We start from the raw sequence: 17,390 nt of genomic DNA, 5'->3' as shown, positions 1-17,390 counted from the left end.
CCGCTCCCCCGTCTCATCTCCCCGGTTCCGACAATGTCAATCCGACTTTAAAAAAAAAATTGGATTGTCATTGTCGGAACCGGCGCCAAAACCTGTTGCATTTGGCCACGGAACATGTGAATCTGCGGCTAATCTGACAATCCACGTGTTTTCCGACAAGTCGGGAATACCCGACATGTCGGGGGGGGAAAACAGCCGGCAATGAATAGGTCGGAACCCCTTCCGACCTAAACCTGTAGGAAACTGCTGTCTTTCCAACAAGACAACAGTTTCCGACAGCAATTGAATATACCCCTAAACCAGTAACTTACACTTCGTCACAGACCACAATATACTAAAGAGGAAGATCATCAAGTCAAAAAACGAGATACAGATTTCATTTTTTATTATGTTCTTGCTTTAACATACTGTAACATTGTCAATAGCAATAATAACGCTGTGAACCATTAAATGCATATTAAATATTTTATATGTAAAGTTAACAATACGTGTAAAGTCTCATAGAAAAATAGATTAAGGTGCAAATGTGTAGTTTATGAAAAACATCAATGCTCTGTGCCAAGTTTCTCCTGATGTATGGTGGCGGCACAAATATTATTCACACCAAAATAATACATTGGTTTCAGATCTAATAAGATAGAACAAATTCCCTCAACATCAAAATCCCATTCTAAGGGATAATACTAATACGTTCTAAGGTCCGTTGATTCATAATAAACTTATGTTATTGAGTACTAGATACTATGGTTAAAAAGCAACGGTTTATTCTAACAATGATGACTGCCATGTGAATTATTTATAGAACCAAATATTTCACTTTTCCAGTATTTCATTGTCTGCAAGTTAAGGTATAATTTTTTTATTGTAAACATTGAATCCATCTTTACAATAGACTGTTATCCTAGCCTTCCCTGTCACAGCAGCAGTATACAAAAATATCAAGGCTTATATTGCATGTACAGTGTACAGTATACCTACACAGAGTTATCCATTGACTTCTTCACACATAGCTAAATCAGACTGTTTAGTGAGGTGGAGTCTCTCTGTCTTGCATCACTTTGGATAAGAAGTCAGTACACAGAACTTAGGGGGTCATTCCGACCCGATCCCTCGCTGCAGTTTATTGCAGCGCAGCGATCGGGTCGGAACTGTGCATGCGCCGGAGCATGCCAGACGACCGAAGGCCGTCGTTGCCTAGTGATCGCCTCTGAGGCAGAGGCGGTCGCTGTGCGGGAGGGGGCTGGACAGCGGCGTTAAGCCGCCGTTTAGGGGGCGCAGTCTTGCCAAAGCATTCGTGGCTGGACCGTTGGGGGGGCAGGCCGCGGCGGCTGTGTGACGTCACACGCAGCCGCTGCAGGCCGGAGAGCGACAAGTAGCTCCCGGCCAGCACGCTAAAGCTGCGCTGGCCGGGAGCTACTCCTAAAGTGCAAAAGCATCGCCGCTGTGCGATGCTTTTGCACTTCTGTGGGGGAAGGGGCCGGCACTGACATGTGGGGCGGGATAGCCCTGTGCTGGGCGTCTCCCCGCATGTCTATTGTCATAATTGTAGCCCTGCAAAATCTACGATCAACTCGAATTGACCCCCATAGTTATCCAAGCAAGCACGGACTGAACAGCTAATTATATTCATGTAAGACATGGCCATAAACTTATACCACTTTCACATCGCGGTTAGCGGGTTCTACCTAGAACTTCTACACGGGTCCTTCCTGCGTGAGACTCGCTTGAGACCCTTTTCAGACTGGCGGCCCTGACACGACATATTGCCGTGTCGATGACATCACTGCATCACATACGTGATCTCCAAGCACCGCCTGCTCCTATAAAGTGAACGGGTAGCGAGTCGCATCGAGCTGGCAATCTGTTTACACCGCACAGGATCCCGGATCTGACCCGTGTTTAACCCTGCATTAAATGCGTGTTGAAATGCCGTGTTGCACGACCCGGGATATTTCTCCTGGCCCCTTTCACACTGCACAAAAACCTGGGTTACTGCGCATTCACGTGCTATAACCCGGGTTATTTTTGTCAACGTGAAAGGGGTATTATGTGTTCATTAATCCCAAAGAATAGCTGGTAAGATTAGATTTTAATTAGGACAGACAAAAATTGGGCCAATGACCAGTATTTACCCAGTGTGGTTGCTGATAGACCACACTTGGTAAATACTGGTCATTGGCCCTCATTCCGAGTTGTTCGCTCGCTAGCTGCTTTTAGCAGCATTGCACATGCTAGGCCGCCGCCCTCTGGGAGTGTATCTTAGCTTAGCAGAATAGCGAACGAAAGATTAGCAGAATTGCTACTAAATAATTCCCTGCAGTTTCTGATTAGCTCCAGACCTTCTCACAGATTGCGATCAGCTCAGTCCGTTTAGTTCCCGGTTTGATGTCACAAACACGCCCTGCGTTTGGCCAGCCACTCCCCCGTTTTTCCAGACACTCCCGCGTTTTTCCCTGACACGCCTGCATTTTTTAGCACACTCCCGGAAAACGCTCAGTTACCTCCCAGAAACGCCCCTTTCCTGTCAATCACTCACCGATCAGCAGTGCGACTGAAAAGCGCCGCAGGATCCACAGCAAAACTGCTAAGTTTTTAGTTAAATAACTAAGCACATGCGCCCTGCGTGCCTTGCGCATGCGCAATTAGCAACAAATCGCAGCATAGCGAAAATCGGCAACGAGCGAACAACTCGGAATGAGGGCCATTGGCCCAAAAAAAAAATTCTGACAGTGAATAGGCAGCTGTATGCTTCACAGAGATGTACAATGTAAATGTCACTTTTTGGATTTACTTGTCCTTATAGTTCACATCTTATAGCAGTAAGTACAGTAGTTTATTTTATTTAGTTACTACACGTGATTATGGCTTTGGCCAGGGGTGGCTGTAATCCTAGTTACACCCCTAAGTTACTATTAAGATTATACCTCTCTGTCGTTAAAATAGAAATATTTTATAACTGTTATTATATTGTGTAAAGCAAAGCACCATTTGGTGATAAATCTCAATGCGTTATCATTTCTCTCTGCAATATACAGCTTGATTTTTTAAATCATCTTAGGAAACAAAAAAAGTCACAAAACAAATAATGAAAACAGCAGTTTTACCATAACTTACTGCTTGAACTATGATAGTTAGAGCTTCAAGGTCCCATGCAAAATATGTACACAAAATATATTTGTTCATTAATGTTTTACAAGATTGGTGTTATTGCTCCCCAGTCTTAAGGTTATTTGCACTTGGTGACATATAACGGGGTGCAGAGTCTCTTAGTTTTGACGTAATTGGTGCCACATGGACACAGGTTTTCTTAGGGTAGCTAACATTTGATTCCAGTGAGTCACACCTGGCCCGCTGACTGCTGGCCCGATGATCACATGTCCGATGTTCTCAGCTCTCCCATCATCACCGCATTCTGCCACTGTAATCCTCAGAGACAGGTCCTGGAATGACAGCAAATTATCACACTGTACAGTTATCAGTTCATACTTACCGATATTCTGGCTGCTCTCTGCGGGAGAGAGCAGCCAGGTCGGCTCAGCGGGCGGACAGGGGAGGCTGTGCTGTAAAGGAGGGGGTGGCCGGAGGCGGGACAGGGGCGGAGCAAGGGCGGGATGGGGGCGGAGCAAGGGCGGGGGTCACAGTGATGCCTCCTTTAAGCCCCGCCCCCACCCTGTAATGCCGCGATCACCGGCATTACACTGCAGGGGGCGTGGCTATGATGACGTGATTCAGCAAGAATCGCGTCAGCGACTGCCCGGACCGCCCACTTTACACACTAAGTGGGCGGACGGGCAGGGGGGACCCCGCAAATCGGGAGACTTGCCTGCTCTTCCGGGGGGCCGGGAGGGTCACCCGATTTTCGGGAGCCTCCCGGCCATTCCGGGAGAGTAGGCAAGTATGTATCAGTTGGACACAAAACTTAAGGTTTATTTCTCTAACGTCCTAGTGGATGCTGGGGACTCCGTCAGGACCATGGGGATTAGCGGCTCCGCAGGAGACAGGGCACAAAAATAAAGCTTTAGGATCAGGTGGTGTGCACTGGCTCCTCCCCCTATGACCCTCCTCCAAGCCTCAGTTAGGTTTTTGTGCCCGTCCGAGCAGGGTGCAATCTAGGTGGCTCTCCTAAAGAGCTGCTTAGAAAAAGTTTTTAGGTTTTTTATTTTCAGTGAGTCCTGCTGGCAACAGGCTCACTGCATCGAGGGACTTAGGGGAGAGAAGTGAACTCACCTGCGTGCAGGATGGATTGGCTTCTTAGGCTACTGGACACCATTAGCTCCAGAGGGAGTCGGAACACAGGTCTCACCCTGGGGTTCGTCCCGGAGCCGCGCCGCCGACCCCCCTTGCAGATGCCGAAGATGGAAGAGGTCCAGAAGCAGGCGGCAGAAGACTTTTCAGTCTTCCTGAGGTAGCGCACAGCACTGCAGCTGTGCGCCATTGTTGTCAGCACACTTCACACAGCGGTCACGGAGGGCGCAGGGCGCTGGGGGGGCGCCCTGGGCAGCAATGTATAATACCTTTTTTATGGCTAAAAATACATCACATATAGCCCCTGGGGGCTATATGGATGTATTTAACCCCTGCCAGGTCTCAGAAAAACGGGAGAAGAAGCCCGCCGAAAAGGGGGCGGGGCCTATTCTCCACAGCACACAGCGCCATTTTCCCTCACAGAAATGCTGGTGGGAAGGCTCCCAGGCTCTCCCCTGCACTGCACTACAGAAACAGGGTTAAAACAGAGAGGGGGGGCACTGATTTGGCGATATGACTACATATATTAAAATGCTATAAGGGAAAAGCACTTATATAAAGGTTGTCCCTGTATAATTATAGCGTTTTTGATGTGTGCTGGCAAACTCTCCCTCTGTCTCCCCAAAGGGCTAGTGGGTCCTGTCCTCTATCAGAGCATTCCCTGTGTGTGTGCTGTGTGTCGGTACGTGTGTGTCGACATGTATGAGGACGATGTTGGGAGGCGGAGCAAATTGCCTGTAATGGTGATGTCACTCCCTAGGGAGTCGACACCGGAATAGATGGCTTATTTAAGGAATTACGTAATAATGTCAACACGCTGCAAGTCGATTGACGACATGAGACGGCCGGCAAACATATTAGTATCTGTCCAGGCGTCTAAAACACCGTCAGGGACGTTATAATGCCCATTTTACCTCAGTCGGTCGACACAGACACAGACACGGACACTGACTCCAGTGTCGACGGTGAAGAAACAAACGTTTTTTCCTTTAGGGCCACACGTTACTTGTTAAGGGCAATGAAGGAGGTGTTACATATTTCTGATACTACAAGTACCACAAAAAAGGGTATTATGTGGGGTGTGGAAAAACTACCTATAGTTTTTCCTGAATCAGATAAATTAAATGAAGTGTGTGATGAGGCGCGGGGTTCCCCCGATAGAAAATTATTGGCGGTATACCCTTTCCCGCCAGAAGTTAGGGCGCGTTGGGAAACACCCCTTAGGGTGGATAAGGCGCTCACACGCTTATCAAAACAAGTGGCGGTACCGTCTCCAGATACGGCCGCCCTCAAGGAGCCAGCTGATAGGAGGCTGGAAAATATCCTAAAAAGTATATACACACATACTGGTGTTATACTGCGACCAGCGATCGCCTCAGCCTGGATGTGCAGCGCGGGGGTGGCTTGGTCGGATTCCCTGACTGAAAATATTGATACCCTTGACAGGGACAGTATTTTATTTACTATAGAGCATTTAAAGAATGCATTTCTATATATGCGAGATGCACAGAGGGATATTTGCACTCTGGCATCAAGAGTAAGTGCGATGTCCATATCTGCCAAAAGATGTTTATGGACACGACAGTGGTCAGGTGATGCAGATTCCAAACGGCACAAAGATGTATTGCCGTATAAAGGGGAGGAGTTATTTGGGGTCGGTCCATCAGACCTGGTGGCCACGGCAACTGCTGGGAAATCCACCGTTTTTACCCTAAGTCACATCTATGCAGAAAAAGACACCGTCTTTTCAGCCTCAGTCCTTTCGTCCCCATAAGCATATCTGCCCAGGGATAGAGGAAAGGGAAGAAGACTGCAGCAGGCAGCCCATTCCCAGGAACAGAAGCCTTCCACCGCTTCTGCCAAGTTCTCAGCATGACGCTGGAGCCGTACAGGACCCCTGGATCCTACAAGTAGTATCCCAGGGGTACAGATTGGAAAGTCGAGACGTTTCCCCTCGCAGGTTCCTGAAGTCTGCTTTACCAACGTCTCCCTCCGACAGGGAGCCAGTATTGGAAACAATTCACAAGCTGTATTCCCAGCAGGTGATAATCAAAGTACCCCTCCTACAACAAGGAAAGGGGTATTATTCCACACTATATTGTGGTACTGAAACCAGAAGGCTCGGTGAGACCTATTCTAAATCTGAAATATTTGAACACTTACAAAGGTTCAAATCAAGATGGAGTCACTCAGAGCAGTGATAGCGAACCAGGAAGAAGGGGACTATATGGTGTCCCGGGACATCAGGGATGCTTACCTCCATGTCCAAAATTGCCCTTCTCACCAAGGGTATCTCAGGTTCGTGGTACAGAACTGTCACTATCAGTTTCAGACGCTGCCGTTTGGATTGTCCACGGCACTCCCGGTCTTTACCAAGGTAATGCCCGAAATGATGATTCTTCTTCGAAGAAAATGGACGACCTCCTGATAAGCAAGGTCCAGAGAACAGTTGGAGGTCGGAGTAGCACTATCTCAAGTAGTTCTACGACAGCACGGGTGGATTCTAAATATTCCAAAACCGCAGTTGTTTCCGACGACACGTCTGCTGTTCCTAGGGATGATTCTGGACACAGTCCAGAAAAAGGTGTTTCTCCCGGAGGAGAAAGCCAGGGAGTTATCCGAGCTAGTCAGGAACCTCCTAAAACCAGGAAAAGTGTCAGTGCATCATTGCACAAGAGTCCTGGGAAAAATGGTGGCTTATTACGAAGCGATTCCATTCGGCAGATTCCACGCAAGAACTTTTCAGTGGTATCTGCTGGACAAATGGTCCGGATCGCATCTTCAGATGCATCGGCGGATAACCCTATCTCCAAGGACAAGGGTGTCTCTCCTGTGGTGGTTACAGAGTGCTCATCTTCTAGAGGGCCGCAGATTCGGCATTCAGGATTGGATGCTGGTGACCACGGAGGCCAGCCTGAGAGGCTGGGGAGCAGTCACACAGGGAAAAAATTTCCAGGGAGTGTGATCAAGTCTGGAGACTTTTCTCCACATAAATATACTGGAGCTAAGGGCAATTTATGATGCTCTAAGCTTAGCAAGACCTCTGCTTCAAGGTCAGCCGGTATTGATCCAGTGGGACAACATCACGGCAGTCGCCCACGTAAACAGACAGGGCGGCACAAGAAGCAGGAGGGCAATGGCAAAAACTGCAAGGATTTTTCGCTGGGCGGAAAATCATGTGATAGCACTGTCAGCAGTGTTCATTCCGGGAGTGGACAACTGGGAAGCAGACTTCCTCAGCAGGCACGACCTCCACCCGGGAGAGTGGGGACTTCATCGGGAAGTTTTCCACATGATTGTGAACCGTTGGGAAAGACCAAAGGTGTACATGATGGCGTCCAGCCTGAACAAAAAACTGGACAGGTATTGCGCCAGGTCAAGAGACTTTCAGGCAATAGCTGTGGACGTTCTGGTAACACCGTGGGCGTACCAGTTCGGTGTATGTGTTTCCTCCTCTGCTTCTCATACCCAAGGTATTGAGAATTATAAGACGTAGAGGAGTAAGAACTGTACTCGTGGCTCCGGATTGGCCAAGAAGGACTTGGTACCCGGAACTTCAAGAGATACTCACAGAGGACTCATGACCTCTGCCGCTAAGAAGGGACTTGCTTCAGCACGTACCATGTCTGTTCCAAGACTTACCGCGGCTGCGTTTGACGGCATGGCGGTTGAACGCCGGATCCTAAGGGAAAAAGGCATTCCGGAAGAGGTCTTTCCTACCATGGTCAAAGCCAGGAAGGACGTGACCACACAACATTATCACCACATGTGGCGAAAATATGTTGCGTGGTGTGAGGCCAGGAAGGCTCCACGAAGAAATTTCAACTCGGTCGATTCCTGCATTTCCTGCAAACAGGAGTGTCTATGGGCCTCAGATTGGGGTCCATTAAGGTTCAAATTTCGGCCCTGTCGATTTTCTTCCAGAAAGAATTGGCTTCAGTTCCTGAAGTCCAGAAGTTTGTCAAGGGAGTACTGCATATACAACCCCCTTTTGTGCCTCCTGTGGCACTGTGGGATCTCAACGTAGTGCTGGGATTCCTCAAATCACATTGGTTTAAACCGCTCAAATCTGTGGATTTGAAATATCTCACATGGAAAGTGACCATGATGTTGGCCCTGGCCTCGGCCAGGCGAGTGTCAGAATTGGCGGCTTTGTCTCACAAAAGCCCATATCTGATTGTCCATTCGGACAGGGCAGAGCTGCGGACTCGTCCCCAGTTTCTCCCTAAGGTGGTGTCAGCGTTTCACCTGAACCAGCTTATTGTGGTACCTGCGGCTACTAGGGACTTGGAGGACCCCAAGTTGCTAGATGTTGTCAGGGCCCTGAAAATATCGGTTTCCAGGACGGCTGGAGTCAGGAAAACTGACTTGCTGTTATCCTGTATGCACCCAACAAACTGGGTGCTCTTGCTTCTAAGCAGACGATTGCTAGTTGGATGTGTAGTACAATTCAGCTTGCACATTATGTGGCAGGCCTGCCACAGCCAAAATATGTAAATGCCCATTCCACAAGGAAGGTGGGCTCATCCTGGGCGGCTGCCCGAGGGGTCTCGGCATTACAACTCTGCCGAGCAACTACGTGGTCGGGGGGAGAACACGTTTGTAAAATTCTACAAATTTGATACCCTGGCTAAAGAGGACCTGGAGTTCTCTCATTCGGTGCTGCAGAGTCATCCGCACTCTCCCGCCCGTTTGGGAGCTTTGTTATAATCCCCATGGTCCTGACGGAGTCCCAGCATCCACTAGGACGTTAGAGAAAATAAGATTTTACTTACCGATAAATCTATTTCTCGTAGTCCGTAGTGGATGCTGGGCGCCCATCCCAAGTGCGGATTGTCTGCAATACTTGTACATAGTTATTGTTACAAAAAAATCGGGTTGTTACTTGTTATTGTTGTGAGCCGTCTGTTCAGAGGCTCCTACGTTGTCATACTGTTAACTGGGTTCAGATCACAAGTTGTACGGTGTGATTGGTGTGGCTGGTATGAGTCTTACCCGGGATTCAAAATCCTTCCTTATTGTGTACGCTCGTCCGGGCACTGTATCCTAACTGAGGCTTGGAGGAGGGTCATAGGGGGAGGAGCCAGTGCACACCACCTGATCCTAAAGCTTTATTTTTGTGCCCTGTCTCCTGCGGAGCCGCTAATCCCCATGGTCCTGACGGAGTCCCCAGCATCCACTACGGACTACGAGAAATAGATTTATCGGTAAGTAAAATCTTATTTTTTGCTATGGATCCTGTTTCATACAGTGATGTTACAGGATATGCACTTGTATAGTGATTGAAATGGTATATTTAGATTTTCAGACAGAGGGGGTAATTCCAAGTTGATCGCAGCAGGATTTTTTTTAGCAGTTGGGCAAAACCATGTGCACTGCAGGGGAGGCAGATATAACATGTGCAGAGAGAGTTAGATTTGGGTGGGTTATTTTGTTTCTGTGCAGGGTAAATACTGGCTGCTTAATTTTTACACTGCAATTTAGATTGCAGATTGAACACACCCCACCCAAATCTAACTCTCTCTGCACATGTTAAATCTGCCTCTCCTGCAGTGCACATGGTTTTGCCCAACTGCTAAAAAAGTTCCTGCTGCGATCAACTCGGAATTACCCCCAGAAATCGTTTGGTTAAAAAAAACAAAAACAGCATTTTGCCATATCGAGAAGGTATAAATTCCCTTCAGATTTTAGTAGTGCTTGGGAAGATGGGAATGTGAAATTACAATGTTTCAGGACAACATATACAAATTTTAATTTAATTTTAATATTTATTTCTACATTTTATGAGCTGAACCAGTGCTCACGAGAATGACTGCTAATGCTTTAGTTATAATAAGATTTTACTTACCGATAAATCTATTTCTCGTAGTCCGTAGTGGATGCTGGGACTCCGTCAGGACCATGGGGATTAGCGGCTCCGCAGGAGACAGGGCACAAAAATAAAAGCTTTAGGACTAGGTGGTGTGCACTGGCTCCTCCCCCTATGACCCTCCTCCAAGCCTCAGTTAGGATACTGTGCCCGGACGAGCGTACACAATAAGGAAGGATTTTGAATCCCGGGTAAGACTCATACCAGCCACACCAATCACACCGTACAACTTGTGATCTGAACCCAGTTAACAGTATGACAAACGTAGGAGCCTCTGAACAGACGGCTCACAACAATAACAACCCGATTTTTTTGTAACAATAACTATGTACAAGTATTGCAGACAATCCGCACTTGGGATGGGCGCCCAGCATCCACTACGGACTACGAGAAATAGATTTATCGGTAAGTAAAATCTTATTTTCTCTGACGTCCTAGTGGATGCTGGGACTCCGTCAGGACCATGGGGATTATACCAAAGCTCCCAAACGGGTGGGAGAGTGCGGATGACTCTGCAGCACCGAATGAGAGAACTCCAGGTCCTCTTTAGCCAGGGTATCAAATTTGAAGAATTTTACAAACGTGTTCTCCCCCGACCACGTAGCTGCTCGGCAGAGTTGTAATGCCGAGACCCCCGGGCAGCCGCCCAAGATGAGCCCACCTTCCTTGTGGAATGGGCCTTGATAGATTTAGGCTGTGGCAGGCCTGCCACAGAATGTGCAAGTTGAATTGTGCTACAAATCCAACGAGCAATCGTCTGCTTAGAAGCAGGAGCACCCAGCTTGTTGGGTGCATACAGTATAAACAGCGAGTCAGATTTTCTGACTCCAGCCGTCCTTGAAATATATATTTTCAATTCCCTGACAACGTCCAGCAACTTGGAATCCTCCAAATCGCTAGTAGCCGCAGGCACCACAATAGGCTGGTTCAGGTGAAACGCTGAAACCACCTTAGGCAGAAACTGAGGACGCGTCCGCAGTTCTGCCCTGTCCGAATGGAAAACCAGATATGGGCTTTTATACGATAAAGCCGCCAATTCTGACACTCTCCTGGCTGAAGCCAGGGCCAGTAGCATGGTTACTTTCCATGTAAGATATTTCAAATCCACCGATTTGAGTGGCTCAAACCAATGGGATTTGAGAAAATCCAAAACTACATTAAGATCCCACGGAGCCACTGGGGGCACAACCGGGGGCTGTATATGTAGTACTCCTTTTACAAAAGTCTGGACTTCAGGAACTGAAGCCAATTCTTTCTGGAAGAAAATCGACAGGGCCGAAATTTGAACCTTAATGGACCCTAATTTGAGGCCCATAGACAATCCTGTTTGCAGGAAATGTAGGAATCGACCAAGTTGAAATTCCTCCGTCGGGGCCTTCCTGGCCTCACACCACGCAACATATTTTCTCCAAATGCGGTGATAATGTTGTGCAGTCACCTCCTTCCTGGCTTTTACCAGGGTAGGGATGACCTCTTCCGGAATGCCTTTTTCCCTTAGAATTCGGCGTTCAACCGCCATGCCGTCAAACACAGCCGCGGTAAGTCTTGGAATAGACACGGTCCCTGCTGAAGCAGGTCCCGTCTTAGAGGTAGAGGCCACGGATCTTCCGTGAGCATCTCCTGAAGTTCCGGGTACCAAGTTCTTCTTGGCCAATCCGGAGCCACGAGTATCGTTCTTACTCCCCTTTGCCGTATAATTCTCAGTACTTTTGGTATGAGAGGCAGAGGAGGAAACACATACACTGACTGGAACACCCACGGTGTTACCAGAGCGTCCACAGCTATTGCCTGAGGGTCTCTTGACCTGGCGCAATACCTGTCCAGTTTTTTGTTGAGGCGGGGACGCCATCATATCCACCTTTGGTTTTTCCCAACGGTTCACAATCATGTGGAAGACTTCTGGATGAAGTCCCCACTCTCCCGGGTGTAGATCGTGTCTGCTGAGGAAGTCCGCTTCCCAGTTGTCCACTCCCGGAATGAACACTGCTGACAGTGCTATCACATGATCTTCCGCCCAGCGAAGAATCCTTGCAGCTTCTGCCATTGCCCTCCTGCTTCTTGTGCCGCCCTGTCTGTTTACGTGGGCGACTGCCGTGATGTTGTCCGACTGGATCAACACCGGCTGACCCTGAAGCAGGGGTTTTGCCAGGCTTAGAGCATTGTAAATCGCTCTTAGCTCCAGTATATTTATGTGAAGAGACATCTCCAGGCTTGACCACACTCCCTGGAAGTTTCTTCCCTGTGTGACCGCTCCCCAGCCTCTCAGACTGGCATCCGTGGTCACCAGGACCCAGTCCTGTATGCCGAATCTGCGGCCCTCTAACAGATGAGCACTCTGCAACCACCACAGAAGAGACACCCTTGTCCGTGGAGACAAAGCTATCCGCTGATGCATCTGCAGATGCGATCCGGACCATTTGTCCAGCAGATCCCACTGAAAAGTTCGTGCGTGGAATCTGCCGAATGGAATCGCTTCGTAAGAAGCCACCATTTTTCCCAGGACTCTTGTGCATTGATGCACAGACACTTTTCCTGGTTTTAGGAGGTTCCTGACAAGTTCGGATAACTCCCTGGCTTTCTCCTCCGGAAGAAACACCTTTTTCTGAACCGTGTCCAGAATCATTCCCAGGAACAGCAGACGTGTCGTCGGGGTCAATTGAGATTTTGGAAAATTCAGAATCCACCCGTGCTGTTGCAGCACTACTTGGGTTAGTGCTACTACGTCCCCCAGCTGTTCTCTGGACCTTGCCCTTATCAGGAGATCGTCCAAGTAAGGGATAATTAATACGCCTTTTCTTCGCAGAAGAAACATCATTTCGGCCATTACCTTGGTAAAGACCCGAGGTGCCGTGGACAATCCAAACGGCAGCGTCTGAAACTGATAATGACAGTTTTGCACCACGAACCTGAGGTACCCTTGATGTGAAGGGCAAATTGGGACATGCAGGTAAGCATCCTTGATGTCCAGGGACACCATAAAGTCCCCTTCTTCCAGATTCGCTATCACTGCTCTGAGTGACTCCATCTTGAACTTGAATTTTTGTATGTACAGGTTCAAAGATTTCAGATTTAGAATAGGTCTTACCGAGCCGTCCGGCTTCGGTACCACAAATAGTGTGGAATAATACCCCTTTCCCTGTTGTAGGAGGGGTACCTTGACTATCACCTGCTGAGAATACAGCTTGTGAATGGCTTCCAATACCGTCGCCCTGTCTGAGGGAGACGTTGGCAGAGCAGACTTTAGGAACCGGCGAGGGGGAGACTTCTCGAATTCCAACCTGTAACCCTGAGATACTACCTGCAGGATCCAGGGGTCCACCTGTGAGTGAGCCCACTGTGCGCTGAAATTCTTGAGTCGACCCCCCACCGCCCCTGAGTCCGCTTGTAAAGCCCCAACGTCATGCTGAGGGCTTTGCAGAAGCCGGGGAGGGCTTCTGCTCCTGGGAGGGAGCTGCTTGGTGCACTCTCTTACCCTTTCCTTTGCCTCGGGGCAGATATGACTGTCCTTTTGCCCGCTTGTTCTTATAGGAACGAAAGGACTGCGGCTGAAAAGACGGTGTCTTTTTCTGTTGGGAGGGGACCTGAGGTAAAAAGGTGGATTTCCCGGCTGTTGCCGTGGCCACCAAATCCGATAGACCGACCCCAAATAATTCCTCCCCTTTATACGGCAATACTTCCATATGCCGTTTGGAATCCGCATCACCTGACCACTGTCGCGTCCATAAACTTCTTCTGGCAGATATGGACATCGCACTTACTCTCGATGCCAGAGTGCAAATATCCCTCTGAGCATCTCGCATATAAAGAAAAGCATCCTTTAATTGCTCTATAGTCAATAAAATACTGTCCCTATCCAGGGTATCAATATTTTCAGTCAGGGAATCCGACCAAACCACCCCAGCACTGCACATCCATGCAGAGGCGATGGCTGGTCGCAGTATAACACCAGTATGAGTGTATATACTTTTCAGGGTAGTTTCCAGCCTCCTATCAGCTGGATCCTTGAGGGCGGCCGTTTCAGGAGACGGTAACGCCACTTGATTTGATAAGCGTGTGAGTGCCTTATCCACCCTAGGGGGTGTTTCCCAGCGCGCCCTAACCTCTGGCGGGAAAGGATATAATGCCAATAACTTCTTTGAAATTAGCAGTTTTCTATCGGGGTTAACCCACGCTTCATCACACACTTCATTCAATTCCTCTGATTCAGGAAAAACTACAGGTAGTTTTTTCAGACCCCACATAATACCCCTTTTTGTGGTACTTGCAGTATCAGAGATATGCAAAGCCTCCTTCATTGCCGTGATCATATAACGTGTGGCCCTACTGGAAAATACGTTTGTTTCTTCACCGTCGACACTAGATTCGGTGTCCGTGTCTGGGTCTGTGTCGACCGACTGAGGTAAAGGGCGTTTTACAGCCCCTGACGGTGTCTGAGACGCCTGGACAGGTACTAACTGGTTTGCCAGCCGTCTCATGTCGTCAACTGATTTTTGTAACGTGCTGACATTATCACGTAATTCCATAAACAAAGCCATCCATTCCGGTGTCGACTCCCTAGGGGGTGACATCACCATTACCGGCAATTGCTCCGCCTCCACACCAACATCGTCCTCATACATGTCGACACACACGTACCGACACACAGCAGACACACAGGGAATGCTCTTATCGAAGACAGGACCCCACTAGCCCTTTGGGGAGACAGAGGGAGAGTTTGCCAGCACACACCCAAGCGCTATAAATATATAGGAACAACCCTACAGAAGTGTTGTTTCCTTTATAGCAGCTTAATATATCAATATCGCCAAAAAAGTGCCCCCCCTCTCTGTTTTTTTACCCTGTTTCTGTAGTGCAGTACAGGGGAGAGTCCTGGGAGCCTTCCTCGCAGCGGAGCTGTGCAGGAAAATGGCGCTGTGTGCTGAGGAGATAGGCCCCGCCCCCTATTTCGGCGGGCTCTTCTCCCGGTGTTTGTGAGACCTGGCAGGGGTTAAATACATCCATATAGCCCCAGGGGCTATATGTGATGTATTTTTAGCCAGAACAAGGTATTATCATTGCTGCCCAGGGCGCCCCCCCCCAGCGCCCTGCACCCTCAGTGACCGCTGGTGTGAAGTGTGCTGACAACAATGGCGCACAGCTGCAGTGCTGTGCGCTACCTCATGAAGACTGAAAAGTCTTCTGCCGCCGGTTTCTGGACCTCTTCACTTTTCGGCATCTGCAAGGGGGTCGGCGGCGCGGCTCCGGGACCGGACTCCATGGCTGGGCCTGTGTTCGATCCCTCTGGAGCTAATGGTGTCCAGTAGCCTAAGAAGCCAATCCATCCTGCACGCAGGTGAGTTCACTTCTTCTCCCCTAAGTCCCTCGTTGCAGTGAGCCTGTTGCCAGCAGGACTCACTGAAAATAAAAAACCTAATAACTTTTTCTAAGCAGCTCTTTAGGAGAGCCACCTAGATTGCACCCTGCTCGGACGGGCACAAAAACCTAACTGAGGCTTGGAGAAGGGTCATAGGGGGAGGAGCCAGTGCACACCACCTAGTCCTAAAGCTTTTATTTTTGTGCCCTGTCTCCTGCGGAGCCGCTAATCCCCATGGTCCTGACGGAGTCCCAGCATCCACTAGGACGTCAGAGAAAAATTAATAATTATGCTGCATGAGTGAACATTGGTTTGGCTCACAAGATGACTAGCGCCACTGTAGATGACAGCAGTGAAAGGACAGAGTTTATTAAACAGACCCAGGTGCATCAAGTCAAACGTTTTATCCAGAGTGAGGCGATAATGGCCTCAGGTGCATGGAGAGGTAAACGAAAGCTGTCCCACAGGTGACCGCAGGCAGCATGCACTTTGGTCTCTTGTGACCATACATGCCTACTTTTGAAAAAGCATTTCAGGGAGATTGTGAAAGTGACACCTATCAGTGCGGGCGTGTTCTGCTACATCTGAGAGGCATGTCATGAAAATGACTTACATCCAAATGTCAATAAGCCCCAAAGCTAGTAAGATCTACTTGTTGAAGAAAAGACTCTGATATTTTGCAGGATTTGTTTGTGTATTGTGTTTTTCAAGAGGTTCCATATACTGTAAGTTGCCACAAGAAACCTTATTTAAAATGTATGTAGCCATAGGGAGCATTGTGCCTTATAACCAATGCAGGGAAATGGCATGATGATCCCATTTGAATGTATATATCTCTTATCCCCCCCTTCCCCCCAAGAATGTAACAGCTACATAGGAATAAGTGTAATCAGGGAGATTTATGGACTATTCAGGGAGTCAGGGAGATTGATACTATTTCAGGGAGTCTCCTGCAGAATGAGGGATGGTAGACAACTATGCTTATGACCCAGATTGATCGTGGAGACTTTACCTTCCTCTTTAAGGTTTTAAAACATCTTAATAGCTGCAGCTTTATTACAGAATCTGGCACTTGGTATTTAGTGTTATTTGCTGATGCCACTGCTGTATCAGTGGATAACACTAAATACCAACTGCCAGATTCTCTAATAAAGCTGCAGCTATTAAGATGTTTTAAAACCTTAAAGAGGAAGGTAAAGTCTCCACGGTCAAGCTTCTAATCTGAGGGGGCACCGACAATGAACTCCAGCTAGTACACGCTGGGAGCCTGATTCAGAGATGTATGTAAATGCGTTTTATTATTTGCAGCGATTATCGGTTGTCTATAAGGAGAGTTAGGTATGGGATCTTGACAGTCAGGATGCCAGAATACAGACAGCGGCAACTTGATGGTTAAATTCTCAACACATTTAGGTAAGTAGGCTAACCCTCACCCTAACCCTCCCTTCCTGCAGCCTAAACCCTCCTCTTCCACAGCCTGACCCTAACCCTTCCCCTAGTGCTTAACCCTAACCTCTCCAAAAAGCCTAACCCTAACCCCCCCTGGCATACTAAGGTTCAGGACGCTGACTTTCAGGATTCTGAGTGGTGGTGGAATTCCGGCGCCTGTCTTCTGACTGCTGGCATCTAGAATGTCGGGATGCTAACTACATCCCATGGAGGATGTCTTTGCTTAAGGATAAAATGCACTTGTTGGAGGGGGATTTAATTGTTGCTAGATAATGTGTCTGTTGGGGGGGATTGGTAAAAATGGGATTCTGTAAATCAAGGACAGATGGAACATATGCATTGTACAATGACAATATTAACATGTTTGACTGCATTTTACATGCTCCTTACAGCAGGGCTGTAACTAGCGCTGTGTCCGCAGTGCCTGACTCACAGCACATATGCACTGTGGGCACAGAACCACCAGCAACACCT

At 48.3% G+C, this 17,390-nt stretch overlaps 1 protein-coding gene across 4 annotated transcripts in view; it reads right to left on the bottom strand.

The window, feature by feature from the left end:
* Window positions 1-370: 370 nt before the first annotated feature.
* The window catches only part of SYT12 (synaptotagmin 12), a 307,494-nt gene continuing 290,474 nt past the window's right edge, over window positions 371-17,390 (bottom strand). For all 4 annotated transcript variants that reach the window (XM_063944347.1, XM_063944345.1, XM_063944346.1 and 1 more), the window contains one exon: window positions 371-3,440. In XM_063944347.1, the coding sequence (XP_063800417.1) occupies window positions 3,267-3,440 (174 nt within the window). In that variant the 3' untranslated portion in view covers window positions 371-3,266. The remainder of the gene's footprint in view (window positions 3,441-17,390) is intronic.

This window comes from Pseudophryne corroboree, chromosome 11 (assembly GCF_028390025.1).
Source record: "Pseudophryne corroboree isolate aPseCor3 chromosome 11, aPseCor3.hap2, whole genome shotgun sequence".
NCBI classification, from domain to species: Eukaryota; Metazoa; Chordata; class Amphibia; order Anura; family Myobatrachidae; genus Pseudophryne; species Pseudophryne corroboree.
This window is presented reverse-complemented; position numbering and strand designations above follow the sequence as displayed.